At 39.3% G+C, this 27,144-nt stretch overlaps 1 protein-coding gene across 2 annotated transcripts in view; it reads left to right on the forward strand.

Annotated features, from left to right (window-relative positions):
• Positions 1 to 27,144, forward strand: part of tbc1d22a (TBC1 domain family, member 22a) — a 129,818-nt gene that overhangs the window by 27,939 nt on the left and 74,735 nt on the right. The window contains exons 7-9 of one of the 2 annotated variants that reach the window (XM_015002789.2): positions 6,499 to 6,627; positions 9,204 to 9,266; positions 15,510 to 15,624. In XM_015002789.2, coding sequence (XP_014858275.1) covers positions 6,499 to 6,627; positions 9,204 to 9,266; positions 15,510 to 15,624 — 307 coding nt within the window. Of the gene's footprint in view, positions 1 to 6,498; positions 6,628 to 9,203; positions 9,267 to 9,733; positions 9,800 to 15,509; positions 15,625 to 27,144 lie in introns of both variants that reach the window. The other variant, XM_015002788.2, reaches the window with a different exon arrangement.

Below are 27,144 nucleotides of genomic sequence, written 5' to 3' on the forward strand. Positions count from 1 at the left end.
ACAACACTGTTTTTCACTCGACGGTTTGATCATTCCTGTTATGTGATGTCGTGATTTACTGCTTTCTTTTACCGTTTTAAGCAAGCGTGGACATAAAAAACAAATCCTGGAACAGTATTCTGTAAAGGAGAAACTAGGAGAAAAGTAATAACCTCTCTGATAGCCGTTTTTTTTTTTCCTTTCTTTCTTTTTCATCATCTTCACCAGACTCCATAAGTCTGCCTGCAGCCTCACAAACACACGTGCTTAAACTTCCTATTATTTCACAAATAATACCGTTTTATTTCATTTGTTTAAGGAGCACTCGGTGTCCAAGCCTGAAGGCGGAAGGAAAAGATTAAATGGCTTTGCCAAATAAAAAGGAAAAAGAAAAGAAAACCTTGCCCTGTAGCAAAATGTACATTTGCTAATGGAGCGGGGCTGTTAAATGTGAAATGGTGGGAGAGTGGGGGGGAAAAAAAAGAAAAAATAAAACTAACTGGCTGTGGAAATATTGATAAGGGTAAAGGGCTTTATGAAATACATCAGAGAGCGGCAGCAGCTGATTCCAAGATTATGTTAAATAGTTACCGTGCGACAGCTCACATGCTGTAATTACGTTGCCTGGGAGAAGAGAGCAATGTATTTTTCATCTGACTTACTGATGTCCACCCTTTGTGTTCTTTAATCTTCCGGTTTCCCCCGCCCTTTGACCTTTTGGAAGGAAAGTGATCGTTCTTGGAGGAAGTTGCATCTTTAATAAATTTGCTAATTAATTCTATGTTCTAGCATGTTTTTTTTTTTCCTTTTTCCCCACTTATACCCAAAATATTTGCGTGGCCTTAGATTAATTTAAAAAAATAATCGTAAGTTTAAAAAAATAAATGGTAAGTACATATATAAAGGTAAATGTCAGTAGCATGTAGGGAACCATTAAGATGTGGACTTACTCCATTTAGCATGCTAATGTAGCTAATGCATCAATGAAGAGCTAAAATGCTTATTTTAGCTTACAGCTAAAGTTAGCATGAGGGCTATCACTAGCATGTTGACACTACCAGTAGGATAGTGTCAACTATCCTACTGGTAGGATGTTGACTAGCAGTGACTTACTCCAACCAGTATGTAAACATTTGTGTATAAGCTAAAATTAGCCAAAATGCTAAGGTTAGCATGAATGCTGTCAGTAGCATGTGGGTTATCACCAGCATGTTGACTTGCACACTGCAATGCATTGGCCTGCTCTCCTGTTTATTGCTACAGCATGCCCCTATAAAAAAGAAAAAGAAAAAAAAAAGACAAAAAATCTGAAAAGTGTGGCATGGATTTGTATTCCTCCATCTTGAGTCAAAACTGTTACCTTTCGCTTCAACTACAGCTGCTATTTTTGGGGGGTATGTCACTACCAACCATGTGCAGTTAGATGGACAGTATCAGATTTGCATATTTCAAGAATTGGATTTAGTCCTGAACTTTGACTGGACCAGTGTATGACAAAATTATGTCATCTAAGCTAGGGGGCCAATCTGCAACCTGTAGCTCTTTGCCCCTCCTACTGTGGCTCTTACAAAACCAACAAAATATTTAAAAAAAAAAGTTTTTTGATTATGGACACAATAACAAAGGGTCGCTTTAGAAGTTTTCCTGTAAGTTTTTATGCAAAAATCTGCTTGTAGTATCTAGCGAAATGCTTTTTAAAGCAGCTAGCTTCAAATATACTTATCTATCTTCAGTTTTCATATTTACAGATAAGACTCGCCTCATTCTACAAAATAGTTTCTTTTCCTCTTTTATAATAGATGATTCTTTTTTTATCTAAAATCTGAAAAACAGTATATTTTTTCCATACTTCTGCTTGCTTTCATAATAAAATATTTTTTTTTAGAAATGTGTTCTTTGCGTCTCTTGGCGAGTTTTATTTTGTTGCAGCGGGGGCGGCAGCGGCTCTTTGAACGGAAAAGGTTACTGACTCACACCCTCATCTCAAGCCTCTTAGAGCATGATGCTGCCACCACCCACCATGTTTCACCATAAGGGATGTTGTATTCATTTGATGCAGTGTGTTTTTGTGTGAATATTTAATTCTTAAACTTACCCAAAAATCAAATCAGAATGCTTGTGTTTGAACACACAGAGGAAACTTCTCACTACGTTCTGATATTCCAACTTTCTACTAGAAAGGATTATATTATTAAAGAACATTTCTGATTTGGAGGAGGGGGAAAAAGTCGCTTTAAAAAAGTGGATCGAATACGAACTCTTCAAGATGACACGAACCAGGCTTCGGAACTTGCGAGATGTTTCTTTAAAAATACAGATGGACAGACACTCGAAGGATGAGAAGTTTAATTTTAATCCATCTTCTCTTGTGCTCACTCTGGGACAGATTCCAATCTGCTTCCAGGATAATGTTTTCCTGCAAAGTAGAAATCAATTTAGAGAGGAGACTAAGTAAAAAGAACTGTTTCATTTAAATCCCCTCCCCCCCCAAAATGTTTTCCCCCAGGGATATCTTCTGTGCGCTTCTTATTTATTTGTGTATCTTTTTTTTTTTCCATTAGTTTTATAGAGGTGGATCTTCCTTTAGGAGGAGAACAGGCAATATTTCAGGGAAGAATGAAGAGATCAGGTGTGCAGGAGGAAGTGCAAGAACTACTGTGTTTTACACCAACCTTATCAGGTCGTACTTCAGTGATATTCAATAATCAACATCTAAAAAAACAAAAAAAAAAAAAAGTGAATGAGCCTCTTTTAATAAAAGGAAACAAAAGCCAGTCTTCAACCAGAAATAATCTGAGGCCAGCACTGGGCTTAATATGACAACAATGCTAATGACGATAAATGGTAATCATCATTTATACTAATAATTAAAAATAAGACTATGCATGATGACGATGATGATGATGATGATGATGGAAAAAATAATGAGCGAGGGTAGAAAAATGAGAATCCATCTATTGTCTAATCCTGCTGGTCCTTTCAGGGACCCAGAGGGTCTGGTTCTTATCTTTAGTAATTAAAACATAATAAAAACAGAAGGTAATTATAAAGATAGAACAATAATAATGGTACTAGCAGTAGTAATCCTTTTAAAATTATTACTGTTGCAGTGACAGTAGTACCATTGATTAAAAAAATGTAATAGTAAAACAGCAAAGAATGATAATAAAGAATAATACAATATAACAAAAAATAATAAAAATGAGGTAAAATAATATGAATTTGAAATAAATCAAATAGTAAAAATCACAATAAGTAAAAATAAGAATAATAAACCAGAATAAAGTTGAAAATAATAAGTAAGAAAATAAATAATAAACAAACCTAATGTGAGATGTGAGAGAACTATTTTAATGAAGGTAACAATGGCCAATGGGATAAATATTCCTTACAATGAAAAAAAAAGTAGATTATGATATTTGTAATTTTGTGAATGACAAAGACAGTGTTGATAAGAGTAATGATAACAGTAAAAGTGTTAAAATGATGATGAGGATGATAATGATAGTAATATTGATGATGAAGATGGTAAAAAATAAACGATAACACTTTGAAAATGACCATCATAAATAAAGATCATTAACGGTGAATGTCACATTAACAGTGGGCCTGATCCTTGGTAACCAAACAAATTCATAAAGGTCTTTTTTAAATGTGTGCGCATATCTTTGTACTGTCTCATTGAGCAGTAATGCAGCTCCAATGCTACTGACCTCCTTTAAGCTGTCCATTAACCTTCAACCGACACGCACACACACACATACACACTCTGCCTCATTTGGCAGCCGGCCCCCCTCTACACTGGAGCCCAGTGCTTTGTAGCTGGCCTGTAGCGTCCTGTGTTTGTGTGTACACAGGCCTTGCGTGTGTTTGCATATGGAGCCGTTTCAACATGTGACGGCTTGGACGTTTTGGCAGAGCGACCGTCGGGTAGAAAAGTCGGCGGTGCTGATGGGTGGGGGGAAGGGGGGGGTCGACTAACGTAGCCAATGTTCAGCCTGATTTGTGCTGGCACAAACATGGCCGTCTGGATGCATGGCAGCGCTGAGATGGGCTGTAAATGAGTACGGAGTTGACCTCCTTCACAGTAAATTTTCTCTGTTTTTTAATGTACGGAAGCAAACAGCCAAACATCTGAATGACATATTTACATGTGGGTTTATTTGTCCTGACAAACACACGAGTGAGAGAGGGGGGAGGGGGCGAACAACAATCTGTTTATTTTTTTTCCCCTCCCACAGCTAAGTTTGCTTTTAACCGTTCCCAGGGTGTTGGCCAGAGCGTATATCAGTCTGTTGACACGTCTGCGAGCAAAACGCTCGGGTGAGACAAACAATCCTCTGTGCTCCTTGAACATCTCAAGGGCCTGAGTCTGGGGAAACCACAAATAAAACACCAAAGAAGAAACTTTACTACTGTTATATACTCCTCTCTAGACGCTTGCCAGAAGTTGACGGTGTGTTCGTCTCTCGTGGCCAAAGAAATGGAAGCTTGCGTCCAGAAAAACGGTTAATTACATCAAGATGCCAAAAAGAAAACGCCATATTTGAATGTATTTTATCTTAAGAAAAGACTGTGCATGAAATAAATCGAAACAGAAAGATATAATTAGTGCTAGAAAAGCATGCAATACTACATTGATCGGTTTATATGTTCATCATTTATCCCAGCTATATCTGTGTGAAATATCATAGAAGATGATTGTACTATAAATTGACTCAAAAGGATTGACAACCCTGGAGATTTAAGTGCGAAGAACAACAAAACTGCAATGGAATTTATTTATTTATTGAATTGAAACCTTGCAAAATATCTTCAGAACTCGACCTAAACTGAGCTAGTAAAAAATAGTTCTTAGAATCGAGTTCTAAATAAGTTGACGAAATTCTTCAAATTTTCCGAGCCTGTCCCCTGTGGGCTCCCCAGCGGCTTGTTTTTGCCGTCACCGTGACACATTTTCCAAGCCCTAAATGTATCTTTTAGCACACTTTCGAAAATTCTAATGCCGTGATTCTTTTATAACCCCACAGTTTTAAGTTACGTCTGGACTTGGTTGGACTCGACTTTCTCCTCGTTGCGTAAGCCGCACTGCGCTGAGATGAACGCTCACTCACACACGCACTCTCGCAAATTCTGTCAGTTTATACCCATTCCCCACATAAACACACAGCCAGGTAGGCCTAAGGAGCCGCAGACGTTGTGCAACACAGCCCAAAAATGGTCCTTCTAATCCCGGGTGTTGGAGTTTGCTTTGCAGAACTTTTCTAGCAAACTTAAACTACAACTTTTAAAGTGTTACTACTTAATGAAAGATGGCAGAAAACACTGAAAATTCACAAGAAAAATCAGTCTAAAAGAACATTTGCAGTGCTGAAGTAAGCACATTGAAGCCTTACTCTAACATATTTTGAAAACACTCCTAACAGCTAACCTAATAAGACAACATAAATCTATTGGTAACACAGAATTATAGTGAGCTGAAAAACTATTGATATCCAAGGGACATTTTCTCATTTTTCCTCATAACTAAAAACTTTTTACATGACCAACCAGACACTGCAAAAAGACAGAATCCTACCAAGCATTTTTGGTCAACTTGCAAATAACTTAGTACATTTAAAATAAGACAAAACTAACTTGCAAGTAACTTTTCAGCATAAAATAGGAGCTTGCCTTAAGAAAATAATTCCTTAATATTGATGAAAAAGTCTGGTTCTACTGGCAGATTTCACTTGCAATTATTACTTTTTCATCAGTATTAGGAATTGTTTATTTAAAACAAGCTGCTTCCTCCTGAAAAGTTACTTGTAAGTTCAAGTGTTGTAGGATATTTGCATTAGAAACTAGACCAAAGGTATATTGTTTTTGCAGTGCAGCAGTGCTTAACTATGGAGTAGAATGAAAAGCTTATGAAATTTGGAAAACCTGTTAGAGATAAATGCAATGTTTTCCCATCATGCATCACAAAAATGGCAATAGGAAGGTGTTTGAATGCTCCACCACATTGAAGATGATCTGTTCAGTGAATCTGTGTTTTCTTGGTTTATCACAAAACAAGTAATTTGAAATTTGTGCTTACCACACATAAAAGTTAAATACTTGTTTTCGACTTGATTTAAGGGATTTATGTATCCAGTGTGAATTGACAGCATCATTGCCTGTGTTATCTCCGTTGGGGGGGGAAGAAAAATAAACCCAGAGCTCACAGTTGATTAGCTTAGCATATAAACTGGAAACTCGTCTGTTTCTCTCCAAAGATGAGTTGCCAGGCAACTGGCAGTGAAAACTACCCAAGCATTTTGCTTTTTCCCAGCCACAACTTCACTTTATAACAAGCCTCCTGCTGCTTCAATTAGGATCCAAAACTTACAATGAGGGGTGCTGCTCAAAAAGAAAAAAAAATCATAAATGTATTCAAATTCAGAACATGTCAAATATGGTTCAATTTAAAAATTCAAATCAGAAGTTTATAGTTTTTTTCTTCTTTTTTTTAATCCTCTCTTTGACTTTGCCTTTCAGGGTTATCTGCCTGCCAATGCAGAAAGGCGAGAAAGCGTTCTACAGAGGAAGAGACAAGAATATTTCGGCTTCATCCAGCAATACTACGACTCGCGCAATGATGAGCACCATCAAGACACATACAGACAGGTATATGCTGACATGCCTTCACACACCGGGAGCCAAAATATAACACACTTGTCTGACACTGAACGACTCACCTGTGTGCTGCCGAACCTTTCCCTATTGGTCAGGATGTGGATGACGAAGCTGTTTAAACCAGGAAGCCAATACTTAAGCTTGGATCACATCTCTTCATGTTAAGTCAGGTTTATTCTACTGACTGGTATCTTAGCTTTGTGTGTTAAGCAGCCTGATTCTACTGACGAAGACGAAGGTAACCCTGTACTGTACTGTTTCAAACAACAGGGTTTGCCCCTGTGTGTTATAAGGCTGGCGGGCCACCAGGCTTTATTTGCTCCCCCGCCAGGCTAAGCGTCGTCTTTTTTTTTGTAATGGGGTTTCTCATTTTTACACCGGTGACAGTAAAGACTGATTCATCTAGCGCCGTCCCTGCACCTGCACATTGGCCTCATTGTTTAATGACAATGCCTGCTCGTGCACCTCCAAATTTTGATAACTTTTAACACAAAAGCGCACTGGGAGACTGCCTTAGCGCCTTTACTGCCGGGTTCAGCATATTCTCTGGAGGAAACGTTAAATAAATATCTAACAAAGTCGGGGTTTACTGGTCACCAGTGTGATTTTCCTGGTTCTGAAAGCCCAGTCCTAGCATGTTTTCACAGACTTATTTCCACAGTCTCAGTTGCAGGAAACATCCAGATGTTCCCGTTGTATTGTGTTCTTTGTTTTCATTCGCCGCGTCCTCTCTGGACTGTTTGTTTTTCGCTCGTGTCAACATGACTCGAGCGTGGTCGAGCTCTGTTCAGAGCAGGGACAGCCGGCTTCAAAGAGCTGCTTAAATGAACACTTTTCTGTGGCTTTGAAAATCTACTCCCCTCTCCCCCTCTCTCTCTGTTTATCTGTCAGTCTTTCACCCTTTGCACACTCCTTTTTAACATTGGACTACTTCCTGTTCATTTGAAGCCGATAAGAAACTTCAAAGTATGCTGTCAGTCTCTGAGCTCCACACATTTCTCATATTTGGCCCAATTTCCCATTGATCTCCTCGTCACAGCTGCCACAAAGCTGGCACACTTTGTTGTGATGATTGTTTGAATCGCGTCCTGTAGCCACATTATAACTGTTTTGGATTGTGTAGTAATTTCTGATTTTGCTTTTGCTGCGTGCCTTATTGTGTTTGCAAATTTTTAATTTTTTTTCCCTCAGTGTGCATGGTCTTGATTTTGATCCCTTTTTAAGGATGGATTTTCTAAAAATGCCTGGATGTTTATAGATCTTTTTCCTGGTTAGTTCATCAACCTCTGAATATCCACCTGTCTGTTTTCCTTTGACTTTCTTTCTCCATTTTCTTTTTCAATCTTTCTTTCACTCTTTTAGTTTTTTTCACCATTTCTTTCTGCCTCTTTGTTTCTTTTATTCTTTCTTTGTCTTTATTCATTTATTTCACTCTTTCCTCATCGACTTCATTTTTTTATTTATTTCACTCTTTCTTTCTTTCTTTCTTTCTTTCTTTCTTTCTTTCTTTCTTTCTTTCTTTCTTTCTTTCTTTCTTTCTTTCTTTCTTTCTTTCTTTCTTTCTTTCTTCCTGTCTTTCTTCCTGTCTTTCACTTTTTCTTTCTTTCTACTTTTCTTACACTCTTTCTTTCTGCCTTTCTTGTTGTTGTAAACCTTATGATGCTTCTTGCTTCCTCCTTCCTGCAGGATCTATAAAGTGCTGTCTGTGATTTTCTTCATACAAACGAAATGTATTTATTACAATAAGATACATTTCATTGTCCTGAACTTTATTTTAAAAGTCACAATATTCTCTTTTTGAAATATTTCAAGAATGTTGTTGTTTACGTCACAGCAGTCATTCTTCCTTGAGGGTCTAAGTTACTTGTGTCTTATGTTACAGTGTTACTTGTTGCATCATGTTTTTTGTTTTTTTTGTTGGTATGCAATGAACACAAGCACAACCTTTTGATATGTGGATGTCAACAGACGGCTTGTGATGAAGGAGGAGCTGCTTGGTAGAGATGAGGTTTCAGATAAAATCCAGGATTAAAAATTTAAAAACATCGCTTGAAATTCACTACACCCAGAGTAAGACTTTGTGCTGGAATGACTTTTGACCCTTAAATGCCTCCACATCGACATTTCTAAAGTCACCAATGACATTTTGAAGAACTGACTGATAAGATCTTGTTTGATACATTTATCTCATGTTAGCTAGCATTAGCTGTTAACGCTTCCATTTCAGATTCAACTAGGTATAGCATCTAGTTGTTGTATTTCTGAATATAATAGTCACTTCTGGTGTAGAGTTTGAGTTGCAATACTCACTTAAAATTGCTTGTTTATAATCTCCAGAGTTTGTTGTGGCAAGCATCTTTAGTTAATTGAGAATCTTTTGCAATGCACAAAGATTTCATTTTCAAATACTAGCATACACTGATTGTGGTATTAAGGTGACAAAATATGTATGTATGTGTGTGTGTATATATATATATATAAGTTGATGATATGACTCCCTAATGAACACTGGGTGTGTTTGTGTCGGTCTGAGTCTCTAACACATTTCCTTTCCGTGTTGCTGTCAGATCCATATAGACATTCCTAGGATGAGTCCTGAAAATTTGGTGTTGCAGCCAAAGGTGACAGAGGTAAGGCGTCCAGGACTGTGGCTACGGCTGCTGCGCACTAGTCCTCTGAGTGACTAGTGCGTGCACGCACACACATTCTTCCAGACTGTTTCAGCCGGCCCGTCTCAAGCTGCCGCCCTGCATCCGTCTGGCTCCCTTCTGACGAATCTGTCCGCCTGCTGTATTGTTCGTCTGCGGGGGTAGACGGTCAGAAATGGCGGAAAAACGTGGTCTTGCAACGCTCCTCACAGAAACATCAAAGGGGTGGCGTCCCATTATGCTAAAGGCCGCCCATCTGCACACCCCCCCAAGACCACGGCTGCTTTCCATTTCAGAGCACCAGAAACCCCAGTCTGACTCCAATCAAGAACACCAATCCACTAACTGTTGCTCTCGCTCCGTTCTCCGTTTCTGTCTGTAATGGCCAGATCCGTGCTAACCTGCCCGTTGCTTCCTGTTTGTCTTTCTCTTTCTTTCTCTCCCCGCAGATTCACATTGACATACCGAGAACTAATCCTCTTATTCCTCTTTTCCAACAAGCTTCTGTCCAAGAGGTGAGACCCCACTTGCAGGAGCACGCACACCACCTCACAGTAGGAGGGTTTTCCCTTTTGCCTTAAGACTCACTCAGTCCATGTTTATGAAAAATCAAAAGAATCAGCTTGGTTAGTTTTCTTATATAGTTTTTTGGAGGGGCAGTATTATGTAAAAATCAATGATTTTGAGCTTTACATCTTATTGTAATGTTTTTTCCTCATTAAAAACACCTGGAGTGTTGCCTTGAGTCTTTCATGAATCAGTTTAACGCCTGGTTGGACTTAGCTCCGCCTTCGAGGCGCAGCTCCTCCTCGAAGCTGCAGTTTCCAAGCTTCCGCCTCTCAGTGGTAAAAATGTTGCTAAAGGGTTAATGATGATGACTTTCTGGAGGCGGAGTTTCAGAAAGAGCAGGAGTTTCTTAAAGAGACAGAGGCCCAATATTAAGGCTTTAAATTACAAAGTCAAATTTAGTTTATAGATTTTCTTGCAACTGAAAGTAACCATTGTATACCAACATCAAGTAACTATGTGCCAGGAAAATACATAATGCTGTCCTTTTATGAACACAATAAGAAAGTTCCTATGTGCAGCTCCAAAAAACTGAGGTAAAACAGGAAAACCCTCACTGTAGAACACTGCATGATGTGAAAAAAAGAGCACAAATTAAAAGCATAAACATAATTTCTTCAGGCATGCATGGAATCAGACAACCCTGAACTTTTTTCACTCTGCATGGCTGCCACTTGTATCTTTTTGTTGTGCTTTGTTTGTGCTTCTGAAAAGAAAATGTGCTTTTATATATCTAGCTTGTTTTATGCTATTGAAGTAAGACTGTAAAGTGAGCAGCAGTTTAAACAGTCTGGCTCGTGGGTACTTCCAGAGCCAGGCACTTTTTTTTTTTTTTCCATCACAACGACGTGCAAAAAGCTTTGAAATAAGATCATTTATTGCTGCATCATAATCTTGAAAATCCTGAAAAATGTCGATTCATTCAACCATTGAAGTATGTTGCGTTCAGAGTGGGAAATGCACCAATTACTGCAAACCCTGCCATCTTGTACTATTTAGGTTCAGACACTGAGTGGGCTGTGGAAAGAGGTTCTACGTTGTTTCTTTTTCGATTTTGGTCGGCCTTGCATCTCATGATAGCTGCATTTATTTCCTTGGCCAACGATGAGAAATAGGTTTAAAAAAACAAACCCAACAAAAAAAAAAAAAAAAAAAAAAATCTAAACATGCAGCAAGCCAAATAAACAGGGCAAAGCAGCCAACAAATGCTGAAGACAATCTCTGGCTGAGCAAAATGTGACAAAACCTTTGCTTTCACATTACAGACGTTTATGTTATATAACCTATAATTAAATGTGAGGTGATGAGCAAAAGAACTATAAATAACCGTTTCTACTTCGCTCGCATGCTGATACTCGCTCTGTAGGTAGATTTTTCAGGCAGCCGTAATAATCAGCATCTAGAACATCACATTTGCCCCCCTGAGAAACGTGTCATCAATATACAGAACTCACTTCCTGTTTTTTTTATTTTTTAGAAAAACAATGTAAAATCATACTTTATAATTACAGCTCTAATCACTCTACATGATTATTATTTAGACCCTTTAAAATCATTTTAGGGGCACCAGTAATCATGCTACTAGTCATTTTATTATTATTTTTTAAATTTTCCTCTCTGGAAAAATTTTTTCTCAATAAAGGGTTTGGATTAAAAAAAAAAATCAGTGTGAGATTATTCTGCTGCAACAAAAGATGAATATAACGTTTAAGATTTTTATTTATACATCTCCGCCAGAGGTTCAACCAAATACGTGCATATTTGTGGGTCAGTTACGTATATAACCTTTTAAAATACTGAAAACGAGCATTTTTAGCACTGATGATAAAGTATCAAAATCCGGCTTCCTACGGAAACCAGCTGGATCTCATTCCTTTCCGGAGCTTATTAACTCACAGTTTCTGCCGAGGCCTGTCACAGACATGAGCCCGAGAAACGGTAAACACAAAGAAGAGTTCCCAATAATGAGGTGGAGGCTAATGAGGAGGCCAGCACTTGAGGCCGCTCTGTTACGTCCACCTCTACACAGGTGTGAGTGAGCCTGGTAACCACACACACAAGCACGCTGTCTAAGAAATGTTGGTGTGCAAAACGGAGTAGAAATTCGAGTATTGAGCTCAGGCTCTTTAGTCGACGCAGCGCCTCAGGCAGCACCACCTCCCACTGTCGCTGGTTGTACAGGTTAAAACGCTGCGCTGTAATCAGAGGTAAGAAGGGAAACGGGATCGGATGAGAACGAGTCGCTGATGTCTTTTCTGCACTGCGAGCTGCTACTGTAAATGTAACTTTTTGTGGGGGGTTTCTCCACCCAGCACTTTTGCTCTCTTTCTAAAATAAAGGTGCAGAATAAATATATTCATAGAAATTAGATTGTTTCTTAATTTAAGTTAATGCAAAGTGCATTAAATGATGAAGAACATTTATCCAGGGTTTCCCCCAGTGTAGGTCTGGTGGGTCTCCAGGCTTTAATTTTCACCCTGCCAGGCTAAGCGTAATTTATTTTAAGTATGTTTTTTTTATACACCTGTAACAGTGATATTAAAGACGAATTAAGCTAGGTTTATAGTTGACATATTCCCAAATTGTGATTCCTGTTTGTGCATCTCCAAAATTTTGTATCTTTTCACTTTTTTTTTTTTTTTTTTTTTTTTTTTTTTTATTACATAAAAACACGGTGGGCCACCGGTGGATTGCCCCAGCGCCCCTACCGCTGGGCTTAGAAGGTTTTCTGGGGGAAACCCTATTTGTCCTTTCATCCTTGATTCCATTTTTTTGTGAAAGGAACAATTTCCTCTCCACTTTTTTGAGATTAGCCTTATCTTGGTCCTTGGGGTCTCGAGCTAATGGGATGAAGCCATAACCGTTTGACACAGGAGGCGCGGGGAAAGCCGATTTCCTGTCCTGCAGATGCTTTGTTGGAAGAATCTGAGGTTAATGTGAGATTAGCAGAACGTGCTCTAAACTTTGATGTCTCTCTTTGATTTTTATTTTTTAAGCACACAAACAGAAGATGTCTCTCTTCACCCGCAGCAAGGAAAAAAAGAAAAAAGAAAAAAAAAAAAGGGTGTTGGTTCACCCAGCATAGCTCTCTGTGTAGCTGCCAGTGTGAAATATGCATGTCAGCTTTGGAAGCTGCATGAAAAGAAAGTCCCATTACCCACTCGGCCTTCTATCGCCGGCACCTCTTCCTGTTTGATTGATGCGGCTTTGATAAGAAAAGAGCGGGCAGGTGGAGGAGAGTCTGCGAGAGATCTGCTACTGTCTGACATCACCGCGTTTACATCAAGTCAGAAATAAAATGAGTAATTCGCTTGTTATACACATGGCATATTCCCAAAAAACAAGGGGTGCGGGGAAAAGAAGAAAAAACTTGATAGGTTGGGGGCTATGCCAAGATGTGAGAGCTCTTTTTGATGAAGGAGAGGTAAAGACATTTGGACACCAGAAAAACAAGCTGAGCATCAAGCCCTCTTCAATTCACTCTGGCTGACAGCATTAAAGAGTCCCTCATAACAAAGATGGAAGTGTTCGCCTGGCAAAAAAAACAAAAAAAAAACCCTGAAAGTATTGAAAAGGAGAAGAAAGAGAGGGAGAAGGACGGGCGGAGTCACAGAGAAGAAGAGCAATAGATTGAATACACTCGTGTCAAAATGAGGTTTAAAATGGGCTGAATCAAATGTTTAGTTGAGAAACAGTAATCAGATGGTGCTTAACGGCGTTGAAGCCAAATCAATTCATTTTGAATTACTATTTAGCTCTTGGAGGAGCCTGTTTTTATTAATTGAACTCAATCCTTTCTGAACCGGAGAGGCACCGATCAAAGATTGTTGTTGCCGATTTCCAGTCATAAATGCTTTTAAGAAACCAACCCACCAAATCCAGATACAACAGATTCCTCTTTTTACTTCATGGGAAAAAAATATTAAATCACCCTCAAAATAAAGCATTTGTAGAAAAATAAAACACTGATGTCTCGTATGTTAGGAGGGGATGGGGTTAGAGGTATCCAAACAAATAAAACCCAGCTAAAAGAGGATTACAGGCTAATTTTCCATTCCCATTTCTTTTTTTTTTTTTTTTTTAGAAATGACTGTCCACTTTAATGTTTGAATATAAAAGTAGCTCATATTTATATCTTGGTCAGTTAACTTATTCATTCATTTCCCTTAACTGTGCTACATTACAGAAGGAATGAAAGGAATGCAGAGTTGACATTTTTCATCTGTTTTAAGCGTTTTGTATTAACAGTTAGCACAATTACCTCAATAAACTAGGCTAAGTTGGCATTGCTAATCATGTATTTAGCATAGAGTATGTAGACTCTTTCCACAAAGCTGAACTCTTCAGAAGGAGAAAACAGCCACTTTGCTGTGACGTGTTCAGCTTTTCCTGTTAGCTGCTAACAGTTAGCTTCCTAATGTTTCTAGAAACTTCTTTGTGCTTCCTCACAAGAAGATTAGAAAGTAGCTAACTGAGCATCAGCTTCCACGCTGAACAGCGTTGTCAATAAAGCGAGATGGTAGTGCTTGGTATGGTGCGTTCACTGACAGCGGGGAACAAAAGAACCATGGTGAAGCATAAAGTTTACTTTTCCCGGTATCACCTTATTTGAAGGGGGGTGAATAAGACTGACATGACACTGCCATAAACATAACACCTGTCATGAACATGAATAAGCCTTCATGAATATTTATGACTGTTGTCCTAAAGCATCGTTCGGTAAATTATGACACTTTTAATATAAAGTTGACATTATTCAAAATGTCTTTGTTATGACAACTTGACATTAACCAGGAAATCATCACTGTTTAAACTTTACCTTTAATAACATAAAGTTACTTAATTTTTAAAGTGCAATCAGTAATTATTTTATAACAAATTTATATCAGTAATGATTTCTTGATTAATGTCAAGTTGTCATAACAAAGACATTTTGAATAATGTCAACTGTGTATTAAAAGTGTCATAATTTACCGAATGACGCTTTATGAGAACAGTAATAAATATTCCTGAAGGCTTATTCATGTTCATGACAGGTGTTTATGTCATGTTTATGACAGTGTCATGTCAGTCTTATTCACCCCCCTTCAAATAAAGTGTTACCCTTTTCCCAGGCTGTGACTTCTAGGTTGGAAGGAAAATAATCGTAAGGTTTATAAAGGACTACTTAATATCAGTAACCATGTCAGAACTAACACAGTTTAACACACCTCTAAATCATTGGCCGTGTCCGTTTAAGTTTAACCAGCTTATTGTTTGAAACGTTCTTGCCTTTTCCACACCCAACTCCTCTGCCATCAATCAACGCCGCAGTGTTTCATCTAGAATTGAAACGAAACAAAAACTAAGCAAATACAATGCCCGTCTGGCACAGCAGGAGCTCTGACACGTGTATTTCGTATCCAACATTCATTTTCTGCTCCGCTTGCTCTATAATTAGCGGTTCCACGTTAATTAGAGGGTTCTCCGGCCGTTTGGGTGCCACGACCTCCATATTTTTGGCCCCACGTTTCCTCACGATCGTAGGTGAAACACTGCATACTAATTGCTTCAACAAAGTAGCTTTTTTTTTCTTCACCGGAGAGAAAGTCTGATGCAGTTGCTTCCCTTCCATGAGCCATTGTTTTTTGACTGACTGCTTGTGTCCGTCTGTTGAAGATATTTGAGCGGATTTTGTTCATCTGGGCCATCCGGCATCCGGCCAGCGGCTACGTGCAGGGCATCAACGACCTGGTCACGCCATTCTTTGTCGTCTTCGTCTTCGAGTACATCGGTGAGTGACGGCGCCCTCCCTACCTTCTCTCACTCTCTCCACTCTTTATTTCCCGCTTTTAAAACTTCCCTGCTCCTTCATGTCGCACGCTGAGTGACCGCCTTCTGTAGACGGTATGAAGTTGGGCTACTTTCTGTTTCACCTGCGCAGATTGTAGGAAATCTCTCGCGGGACCCTCTGAGCCGCCTCATTTTACACCCGTCTACCCTCCATCCATTCTGCCCCTCCCTCAAACAAGCAATCCATGTTACATGCATTGCTTGTTTGAAATAACATATTTCAAATTAAGCTTTTTCCGTTCTGCTCTCCTTTATTGAAACGTTCCCGTCGGCCCTCCTCGGCTCTTTTTTCCCCTCCCTCTCCGTTTCACTTCTGCTTTTCTCTCTTCCTGCATTTGTTTTTCCCCTCCCCTCTTTGCCTTCCTTTGACTCTTGTCAGATCTTCAAAGCGTCATCCCTCGCTCCTGTATGCCATGTTGCCTCCATGCGCTGATGAAGCTCGACTAACAAACGCAGCCAACAAACCTTCAAATGTGCCTGGCTGGCATCTTACATGATGGGTTGATGTGCTGCTCTGCTGTTATTTGGTGTTTCTGTGTCTTCTGACAGAGAGAGCGAACCAAAGGTTCTTTTTTATTTATTTTTTTTAATCTTTTGCTTCTTTCGAGATGAGTGTAATTCTGCTCCTTTTGTGGAGAGGGTAGACGTTTCGACATGTGCTCTCTCCTGCTGTTCACTTCCCAGGTGTTTGCTTTTATTTCACTTATTCACGTTTTCCAACGTTCTTGTCATTTCTCTACATACATGTATTTGTTCATATCTTCATTTTATCCATACACAAGATTCAGGTTTTATTTTTTTGACAAAACTTTCAGCTTGTATGTTGAAAATAATCAGGGGGGAAAAAGTGTCTTCAGTCAGAAGCTTTTTCAGTTGCTGCAAAACCGACTGCTATAGGAGAGCCTCACTGCCCACAGCCATCAACATTGATGTAAACTTGTTGAAGAAACGTGTATAAAATGAGTTATGACATTTGATCTCCCTCTGCGATTAATAAAACATTTTAGACTTTAATATACAATTTCATTATACCTTTAAATTTATGAGGTGTGCTCTGTCTGAGGGGTAAAACATTGAACTTACAATCTGGACCAAACAAATCATATAGAAAAAATATATTTGATATCTGTCTGTTGTTAGCTTTTTCTACTTTCAAAGAAACATTTGAGTTCACTAAAAAAAGTCAGTTTTAATCAATGAAATACCACTAATAATCCCCAAACTCCTTTTCTACTAAAAGTCTCAAATTTATTGATAAATTTAAGATAATAAACCTACAAAACAGATAATGGTTTACAGTTGATGCTTGAGATTTCAATAAGATCCTTTGTCACAATCAGTTTGCTGACATTTTGTCTACAGCAGCTAAACGTCATTTTTATGGACGTGTAGAAATGTATTTACATTTCCAATTTATGGTCTTTTAACTTCTTTAAGTGATTTTCCTCCTCATACAGTGATACTTTTGCTTCAGATGCACACCAATTTAAATCTACGTTTTAGGACTAGGAGTACATTTGCTTTGTGTCTGCAGTGCTTCCCTCGTGGTACCTGCTAACAAACAGAGATGCACTTAAGATTTCACTTTGAGACGGTAAAGAAAGAGTGGGAAAAGGGGCAGCAAAGTGAAACGGAGCAGACATGGTAGTAGTAAGAAAGGATTACAGCCAGCCTGAGAATGAGCCCAGATCAGCATGAGCTGTACATCACACACTCGGTGTGTGGGATGCACTCAGTCTTTCATGACTCTGAACACGAGGCTTCACCCGAGCTTGTCACTAACGGTGCTTTTTGGCCAGATTTGAAGATCTTTCCCACTTCTTCACATATTTTTATTTTTATTTTTTTTCCCCACTGAGTCATACACCTGACCTGTCAAAGCAACAAGAAAACAGCGACATGTTGAGAAACATGAAATGTCAGAGAAAAGCTCTTTGACAGTTTATGAGGAATACGTTTTGGTGTTTTTGCGACTGGTAATTTAAAGCTTTTCTCACTTGCTGACAATGGGACTCTCCACAAAAGACGTTTAAACCTCTCTGAATTTCTTTATTCTCAGCTTCCACAGAAATCGACTTTTTTTTTCCATAATCCTTTAAAGTTGCCTCGGACTATAGAAGAACTAATGGAGTTTGCTGCAAAACTATGTATGGGTCACAGCAAACATGCGGAAAAGCCTTTTAGCTAACATGCAGAGTTCAGAGTAGTGGAATTATGTAAAATTGAGTTTTTTTTAAGCTTTACGTCATGTTATGTTTTTCTCCTCATCAAAAGCAAACATGGAGTGTTGCATGAGTGTTCCCATGGCAACCATTCAGCTGTGCAAAACACCCGGGTGGACCTAGCTCCGCCTTTCAGATGAAGCTCCTCCTCCGATCTGCAGCTTCCAAGCTTCTGCCTCACAGAGCTCTCCTCACCCCACTCAGCACCTTCAGACTAGCCAGCAGCAATTAGCAAGCACCTGGTAGAACTACACATCTGCTGAGCTTATTGGTGGAGCTACTTGTCAGTGGAGCATTGGTGAAAATGTTAAAGGGTTAACAGGGGAGCCATGCTGTGATGACTTCCTAAGTGTTTTAAAGATACAAAGTCACAATTTTAAAGCATTAAATTTATATTGAGTCATATCTATATCTACATCTATATATATATATATATATATATATATATATATATATATATATATATATATATATATATATATATATATGTACACACACAGCATTTCTATAACAACTGAAGGCATCATAGTTACTTGATTGTGCTATAAAATGGCACCATGTGCCTGGAAAATACATAACACTGCTCCTTTTAAATCAAAATGTGTAACGAGATTAAGGACTTGAGACTTAATTTAGCTCATCATAATTCATTTCCGGGCACAAAAAGAATGATTGTTTTGTTTGAACAACTCTGATTGTTCTACAACGCCTTCCCCTGTTCCCCTGCAAGCAATAAAACAAAGCGAGGGGCGCAGTCTGCGATTATTAGTAAAAGGTCACATAGATTTTCATCTCGCTCAGGAGAGATTGAGCTGCAAACCGGCTAAACACCGAGCCAAAATGTTCTTAGAAATTGAGATGGCAGCAGCTTGTTCATCCTCTCCACTTGCAGTCGAACACAGTTCCTCATTTAAGCTCTTCATCAAAAGCAAAAAATCCATTAAAATGTCTGAATTGGATTAAAAGAAGCCAGTATCAGTAGAGCTGGTTAGTGTTTTCTAGCATCATGGTGTAGATAGTTTATTGGCCTGTTGGGAACAAATCGCTTTTGTTGTTTTTACTCTCTTCTCTGTCCTTTACAAAACATTTCAAGTTGTTCTGCTGTTAATCTATCCAGATTCGTCCCAAAATACATCCAACACAAAATGTCTGATTGGCAGATTAGCAGTAAGAACAGTTAGTTTTTGAGCCCACTACAGAAGGAAAGCTCGCAACATTGTTGAACAACAAATTGATCTCCAGCTTCTTTTGTTTCATCTGTTCCGAGCCATTAGCCAACAAGAAAATGTGTCTTATTAAGGCCAGGGTGGTGCCATGACAGTGGCAAGAGGTAGATCCAGTCCCCCTTTTAATTTGCTGAAGGTATTGATTGACCAGAGGATCGCTAATGTAATCTGCATGGCAGTATCTTAGTATGGATCTACTCCGCAGAGTGATGAGAACAAGCGAGCAGCTTGGAGGAGAGACAGTGGCGAATGTGAAAACAGTGGAAGGAGAAGCAAGACTGGGGTGGAGACAAAGTAGGAGATAATGGCAGCAGTCCGGAGTTCCTTAAGAGGAGGAATGACAGAGAGGGACGGAGCTCGAAGCAAGACTTTTACAGAAAGAGGGATTCAGATGGTGCTCCCATGCTGTCAGGAGACATCAGTGTTCTCCCATCAGTGGAGAGAGAAACAGCTTGTGCTTCCATCACAATCTTCTGCGTTTAAGATGCTCGTGTCACAACAGAGAGAGGGAGAGAGAGCTACGGCTTTTCAGTTGCTGGGCTTTCATTAGGATTTCTGCAATTAGCTCTGGGCCAAACGGAGATTAACTGTAGGCCTGGGACGATTAGTAGCGATTAATTGATTGTTGAGAAAATCGTCAACTAACTGAAGAATCGATTAATCGTTATCTGGAGTATACAGACTCAAAAGAAGAACATTTGCTGAGGGGGAAACCCCCCCAAAACTATACATTCTGCATTAAAGAGAATGTCTCTCTCTCTCTCTCTCTCTCTCTCTCTCTCTCTCTCTCTCTCTCTCTCTCTCTCTCTCTCTCTCTCTCTCTCTCTCTCTATATATATATATATTATTTATTTATTTTATTTTTTTTATTGCTGCTTAATAAGACTCTAACCTGCTCTAAATGGCATTTGGGATTACTAAAGTAAGGACTATAAAGAGACAGCAAGTCAAAAGCAGAAAATGCGTCGGGTAAGATGCCGAAGCAGCCTGACTCACCTAAATAATTAGAAATAATTCAGAGTTGTGATTGTTGGGGAACTGCAGGTAGTGCAGCGGTAGAAAGCAGCCTGCTTTTGTGGGGCTTTCAATCCAGTTTTTTTTTTTTTTTTTAATCACTAGATGGAAGCTCTTTGTTTTAGTAACTCAAGAAGATACTTGAAGCTTTCAACCAAAAAAAAAGACAAACTGTTGCGTTCCTCCACAATATGTTCTTTATAGCTTACTTAAGCGTAGCAACCAGTGTCTGCCAAATGCATCGCTGAGATTTATGCAAGCGACGTTTCAGTCAGCTTTATGTCGCGAGCATTTTGTTTTCCTTTGACAAAAAATAAATAAAAAAGTTAGTACCCTCTGCACAGCCACTAAATAGGGTTTGCAGTTTGCATAAAATTCATCTAAAACAGTTGGTTGAAATGTAAGAGATGCCAGAAATGTGATGGCAGAATATCCAGAATGTTCGAACATTATTGTGCATCACGCTGTTTGCGCCAACAGGCTGCAGCATTCGCCAGATTACCGAAATCAATCAGCGCGCTCCCTTTTGTTGGGGCTGCGCTTGGCGTTATTGGCAGAAAATAGGTTGGTATAAATAATCTAAGTAAGACAAACAGACTGTTCATGTAGGGCATTCGAACAAGAAACATTATTATAGAGGACCACACGATGTGCGATCCTTCAGAACCGGGAGAGCTCAGCAGGAAATCTCTTTTAAATGGTAATATGTTGCTGATTACACAAATACACGTACAGACCGAGCTGGTTCTTTTTGAGTCTTTGCGGCGTTTGCGTGTGTGTGCGTGCGTGCGTGCATGTAGTGTTGCAGACAGACTGGCTCAGAAGGTGGAGCACCCAGGGACAAAAGCAAGGGAGATGGAAACATGCTGTCAGTCAGCTGTGATGAAATGCCTGCAGGGTTGTAACACCACACACAAACACAGGGCACGAACTCACGAGGCGAGCCGCCACGAATGCAAACATACAGGAGATGGACAGATGGCGATGTCTTATGTACGGACGTCTGCCTTGTCTCTATGATTTGGTTGAAAGAGAACTTCTTTGTTTTTGTTTTTTTTGGGGTTTTTTGTCGGGTTGAATAATGTGCATTGTGATGTTTACATTGATTTTTACATGTGAAGTTGCAGGAACAGCTTATGTATGGAGTCTTTTGTCCTGCAACAAAAGCTTAGTTCAACCTTCATTTGATTTTATGTTAGATGCTTTGAGGCATTGTTTAAATAAATGATAATGATTGAAGTAAATGTAAAAGCGATGGGGAAAGGGTTCATTTTGACTGAACAAATGTGCTTCGCTAATGGGGGTGGGCAATAAGGAGCAAAAGTTTTATCACGATGTCATCACAAAAGTGACTATCAGAACTATTTGCTTTTTTCTTTTAGGTAACTGTGAAGCTGTGGCTGCATGACATAGCAATTATTATACCATGAACACAAATACTGCTCTTGAAAATCATTTGCGATACGATTCTTTAGCACTAAACTGCACACAGTCACTGCATTTAAACTTATTTTCAATTGTATTGATATGTATTGATACCCTCATTGAACATTGTGGAGAAAAATAGTGAAAATAACAATTGCGACAATAGGGACAGTTTTTAAAAAAAAAATTTTAACATTGTGAATTGAAATGCATCATGACAATGATAAATCAAATCTCTGATGATAGATATGATAAATGCCCACCCATACTTGTCAAAGAGGTGATTAGAGGGGACCGATATCGTAGCCTCTGTCTGGCTTATTTTAATACAATAAAATAAAAACTTTAAGGTAATATTTGTAGTTTACTGTTGTTGTGATTCCAAGTAGAAAAAAGGGGCGTAAAAACTTGAAAAGTAACCCAGCTGGGTAAGTAAAACAATCCCTTTTTGAGAAATATGGATATTTGTCATAAAAAGTACAAAGTCATCAGCATAACGGCAAACTTGATGCTCTGTTTGACCTTGCTGAACTCATTAATTGCGCGTGAAGTTTGATAACTTGGTCAATTAGCGGCAGGCTAATGGGACAGCCCTGAGGTGTGCTTAGTGATGGAAGGGTTTTGATTTTCAAATTGTAGTGCAAGCTGAGGCAACAGAGCTAGCGATTAGTACTTAATTGACGAAATAACATTCAAACCAAAATTACATTTTTTGAACGTGGCAAAAAAAAATAAATAAAAAATTGTTCTATCCTATTATCAAAAGACCTTTTCTGCATCCAGATGAAGAATGTACTCAGGTATGTTATCAGGCGGTTTGTGCAGAATACCAAGAAGACTGCTTTCATGAAATATGCATTCGAAGTAATTCCTTCCGATTCTCCACGCGGTATTTCCACTTATTTCTGCCTCTTCCGTTTAATTCTCCCCCCTGCTTTATTTTGTGTCCATCTGTGCTTGATAGTCTATAGATCTATAATTTTTCTCTAAATGGATTTCTGCCAGTTGGTGGCTTACTCAGATTGGCTTCTTTCCCCCCTCCCTACGGTCCGGCCTCTGTTGGTCAACTCCTCTGTTCTGAATCTCCTTCTGATTAGCGTCTGTTATTAGCTCTAATGAGCTGCTTAGCGATTGCCTGCGCTCAGCTGCTGACAGCCAGCAGGAACACTGTCCTTTCTGCTTTGTTCCCCCTCCACTTTTCTCTAATTCCTCCTACTTTAATCACTGGGCTAGATTATCGACGTGTCGTGGGTATTATTTTCCCAAAGACAGTAAGAGATTTGTTCTTCAATTTTTCTCTGACCGTGTCTCTCTTTGTCTCCTCCATTGGCTCGAGAAATGCCCCACTCCTCTGTTCGGTTTCAAACACAATCACCATGTTTCTGGAGTAAGTAATAGCATTCGACTGGCAGAAATTAAATCAACGCTGTGGTTGCGACCCTCCGTGTCTATCTCCCTCCAGCTTTTTACTGGATAAACTTTTCACTCCCTCGAAATATGTTCCTTGACATTTTGATGGCTGCACTTTGCATTTACTCTCTGCCTCCGTCACCTTAAAGAGGTAACGCGCAGCGTCTTATCTGTAAATTCAAACAGTGGTAGAAGTCATTATGAGACATGATAGAAATATTTCATTTCTATTTGTTTAGTTCAAAGAAGGTTGTTCTCATCTCCTTCGGAGAAATAGTTCTCCGCTCTGCGTCTGTCTTGGACATTACATTTCATGGATGAGTTGATTCTTTTTGAACTTTGCTTTTGTTTTTCCTCCCCATCTATGAATAATATGATTCATAAATGAATGACAATAGAGTAAAATGAAATGCTTTTTTGTTATTTATTGCTTATTTTTTTATGACTTATTTAGCTCCAATTGGCTCGAACAAATAGCTGAATATAACATAACTTTGCCTCATGATGAATTTTGAATGTTGGTACTTTTTTTTTGGCCAAACATGATATTTTTTGTCAAAATTACTTTTGACAGAAAATGACTTGGACCATCCTTTTAGGAAGGTGATGATGGGTAGAATGGGTAACACTTTACTTAGGGTTAGGAAATGCGTCACAAACAAATGTTTGATTACCGTAATTTTTGGACTGTGAGCCGCTACTTTATTCTCACACTTTTAACACTGAGTCGAAGACAATGGTGGATTTTTACCAACGGGTTTTGAAAGGTTGGACTGTTGCGTGATGAAGAAGACCGCACAACGTCAACGGCACTTTACCTTGAGATGAAAGCAACATAGAGAAATGGATTTCTTTGAGCTTTTTGGAGAATTGGCTAAAAAATAAAATAAAATTAAGAAAAGGTTGAATTCCTCATCAGACTATGGCGTCAATGGCACGTGGTTGTCAAAGCTCAACTGTGGCTTAAAATCAATGGCCGTGCTTTCATCAGCATCCGGCCTAATCTTAGTATCTTAGTATTTCCAAAGATTCTCTCATCGCTCAACATAAAAAGCAGTGAAGCCCCTAAATGATCCCGAGAAATAGTTCTGTCAAAAAATGATTTATCCTCTATGAATAATCGCAGAGGTTATTGAATATTTTTAGATTAACTTAATTACTTGACTATAAAAAGACATAAATTGAAGCGTCTCTGCAGTGAGAGGCCTCAGATCCCTTCATGTTTTTTTTGTTTTGTTTTTTTTTGTCGTGTCAGGCGCGTGATCGCAGGGGAAAAAATAGTTTTATCATTCTGTCACCAGCGAGACGCGTTCCGCTTGACCTGATGCAATTGGAGGCAATTGAAACGCCCGTCTCACCTCGCCGCCTCCCAGTTGGTGCGTGTGGCGTGTTTTTTTTTTTTTCTTTTTTGATTGCGTCAGGACCGTGTGCGCGGACTCGCACTCGCGTAGGAAAACATAATTACGTTTTAATGTGCAGCAACGCAGACGTTCCTAAAAACAAACGGCGCCGCGTGTTCTCTCGTCATGTCTGCCACCTGCGTGTTAATGTCTGGTGGTGCTAATAATGCCTCCTTATTACCGTTCCCCTAATGCTTTATCTACTTAACCAAGCTCGCCGATTATATACACTAACAGTTTAACGCGCTGATCTTTCGCTCGCATCTCAGGATTCGCTGACTGTCTAAATCAGAAAGAATTTTGTATATTTTCAACTTTTTTTTTTTTCCCCACCTTGAAAACGCAGGAAATTTCATCTGACACAGTCACCTGCGTATGTTTGCTCGTCACTGTGATGATGGAATTATGTCCATGAGCTAAAAATAAAACTCAAATAAATGAGCACTTGTCAGGCCGTTGGTTTAATAAACTTTTTTTTTTTTTTTTTTTAAAGCTTTAATTAAATTCCAGTTGGTGATTGAAGCACCTGATCACAAAATCAGAACAGTGGGTGACTCACTTCTTCACTGAGCGCGTCTGGACTTCGGCCAGAGTTCCTGTGCAGTTCACAGAGAATTTCTAAGAAAAGAACAGCGGCATAGAAACCGTAAGAGAGGGGAAAAATATAATTATATGAATGCTCGGCTGCTCTGAACCTAGACATTGTCGATTCTTGGACTCTTATGGACTTAGGTTTTGCACCGTATTTGAACCAGCATTACGATCTCAACAACTGACCAAGAAAAACAGGACAGTTTTGTCGTTATCTTCCAGGAACCTTCCAGAAATGTCCAATAATCAACGAAAAACCGGTGCAAAATTTGAAGTTTCTTAGCATAGGGGGTCAAATTACAGCCTCGTCGCCTCTGGACTTGTAAAATTAAACCTCAGGAATTCTTTACCCTGGAGTTTTCTCTTTCCTTTTCAGCAACTAACAAGCACTGTCTTCCAGATTAATTACGATTTCATATACGAACGCCCAACAGCCCAAATACCCTTATTGTGAATGACATGCCGGAGCCCCTTATTCCTCCATTTAGAAAACCCAGTGACTTGAGCGTTTCAGCAAACTTGACTTTTACCCCCCTCCCTCTTGGTGAAAAATAGCTTTAGGATTGCTGTCATGTTTGCGAGCTCTTTCAGTGGTTATCAATTACAAGACCCACCAGGAACAAATCTGTTGCTCCAGCTATGATTTGTAATATCGATCGCTCTCTTTCTTCTTCCCGTGTTACCGGTCTGGAATTTGGCTGCTGTGAGGGAGAAAACACTTGTCTTAAAAAAAATAAAAAAAAAACCAAAACAAAAAAAAAAAACCAAACAAACAAAAAAAAAAACACCCCAGCAGTTTGTGTGACTCTCTGCCGTCACCATGGTTGCCCAAAAAGTAGATTATGTCACTAGCTGTGCTTGTGTTGACTCGCTCTTTCGTAGTCGTCTGTGTTTTACAAATTAACTTGTGATGGGAGACTTTGTATGGTGTCAAAGGGCGAAACATGGAGGCGCAGACTCGCTAGAAATTAGGGACGTCGAGTTTCTCATCTTACCTCGAGGCTCGCAGGTTCGTTTTGTGTCTGCTCACGGGCTGATACGGTATTAATAGCTGCATTCCATTCGATGTCGAGGAGTTGCGTTATCTAACAAACGGCTTCGGGACACGCGGGATGATGTATGGACACACTGCTTATAGAGTAGATAGGAGGGGAATGGAACATTGCTGGCATTATTAGTATTTTATTTTATTATTTTCATATTTTTTTTAGCGGCCTGAAGTGCTTCTTATCATTGCTGAGGCTGAAGGTCGATGTTTTCATTCAGCGCTGAAAGCATGGCTCTTAAGGGGACACATTTTTTTCAAAGCTCTATCAAATAAAGGCATTTGATGATTTTTGTGTGTGTGTGTGTGTGTGCGTGCGTGTGTGTGCGTGTGTGTGTGTGTGTGTGTGTGCTTGCTTGCAGTTTGAAGGAAGTAGGCTGCCTTCAGATGGCAGGTTAAGGGCTTTAGTTTTCCACAGCCACTGCGCTGGGCGATTATGTCTCGTTAAACATCCCGTTTGTCTTTTCAAGCTCACTCTGGTGCATTCTAAATTTCCTACAGAGGACCAGTGAGGTGTGTGAGGCAGCTGTTCTTTTGGACTCCATTCCGCTTTCCCTGTTCTCGCATTACCTACGCAGAGATAAGCTTCTCTCTAAACTGCCTCTGACTGTTCATACAACCTCAACCGAGACCGCTATGTCCAGTTCACATTAGACCTTTAATAATTGACGGCAAAGCTGAACTCAGCAGGGTTGATCCAGAGCGCTGCCTGTACAATTTGTGTGAGCTCTCACCTGTTCAGCCGGTTCATGCTAGCAGTGGACGATACGGACTTGGTTTTATCTGTACCTGCTTCTAAGAGCTAAACCAAACCAAGACCCATTTCTCCAAATATAGCCATGATTCATTGCATAGATGTTGTTGTTGTTTTGCTATCCTATATGTAGTTGGACCAGCTGGAAAAAACTTCATGTTTGAAGGGAAATTAACACTAGATTGGTGTTGGACGTCTTCAGCCATTTGATTCTTTGTCGTCTCTAAATCGATTTTAAGGCGTCATAAATCAACTGTTAGGGAGCTGCTTTTGTGCTTGGTTTCTAAGAGGCCTGTGTAACAGGTTGAGATCAACCCTCTTTACTACTTTTGCCCTTTTAGGTTTCCCTTAAAGATTGCCGAAAGATGCCTATC

This window comes from Poecilia mexicana, unplaced genomic scaffold (genome assembly GCF_051168715.1).
Source record: "Poecilia mexicana isolate PSO_F unplaced genomic scaffold, ASM5116871v1 scaffold_23, whole genome shotgun sequence".
Lineage (NCBI taxonomy): Eukaryota > Metazoa > Chordata > Actinopteri > Cyprinodontiformes > Poeciliidae > Poecilia > Poecilia mexicana.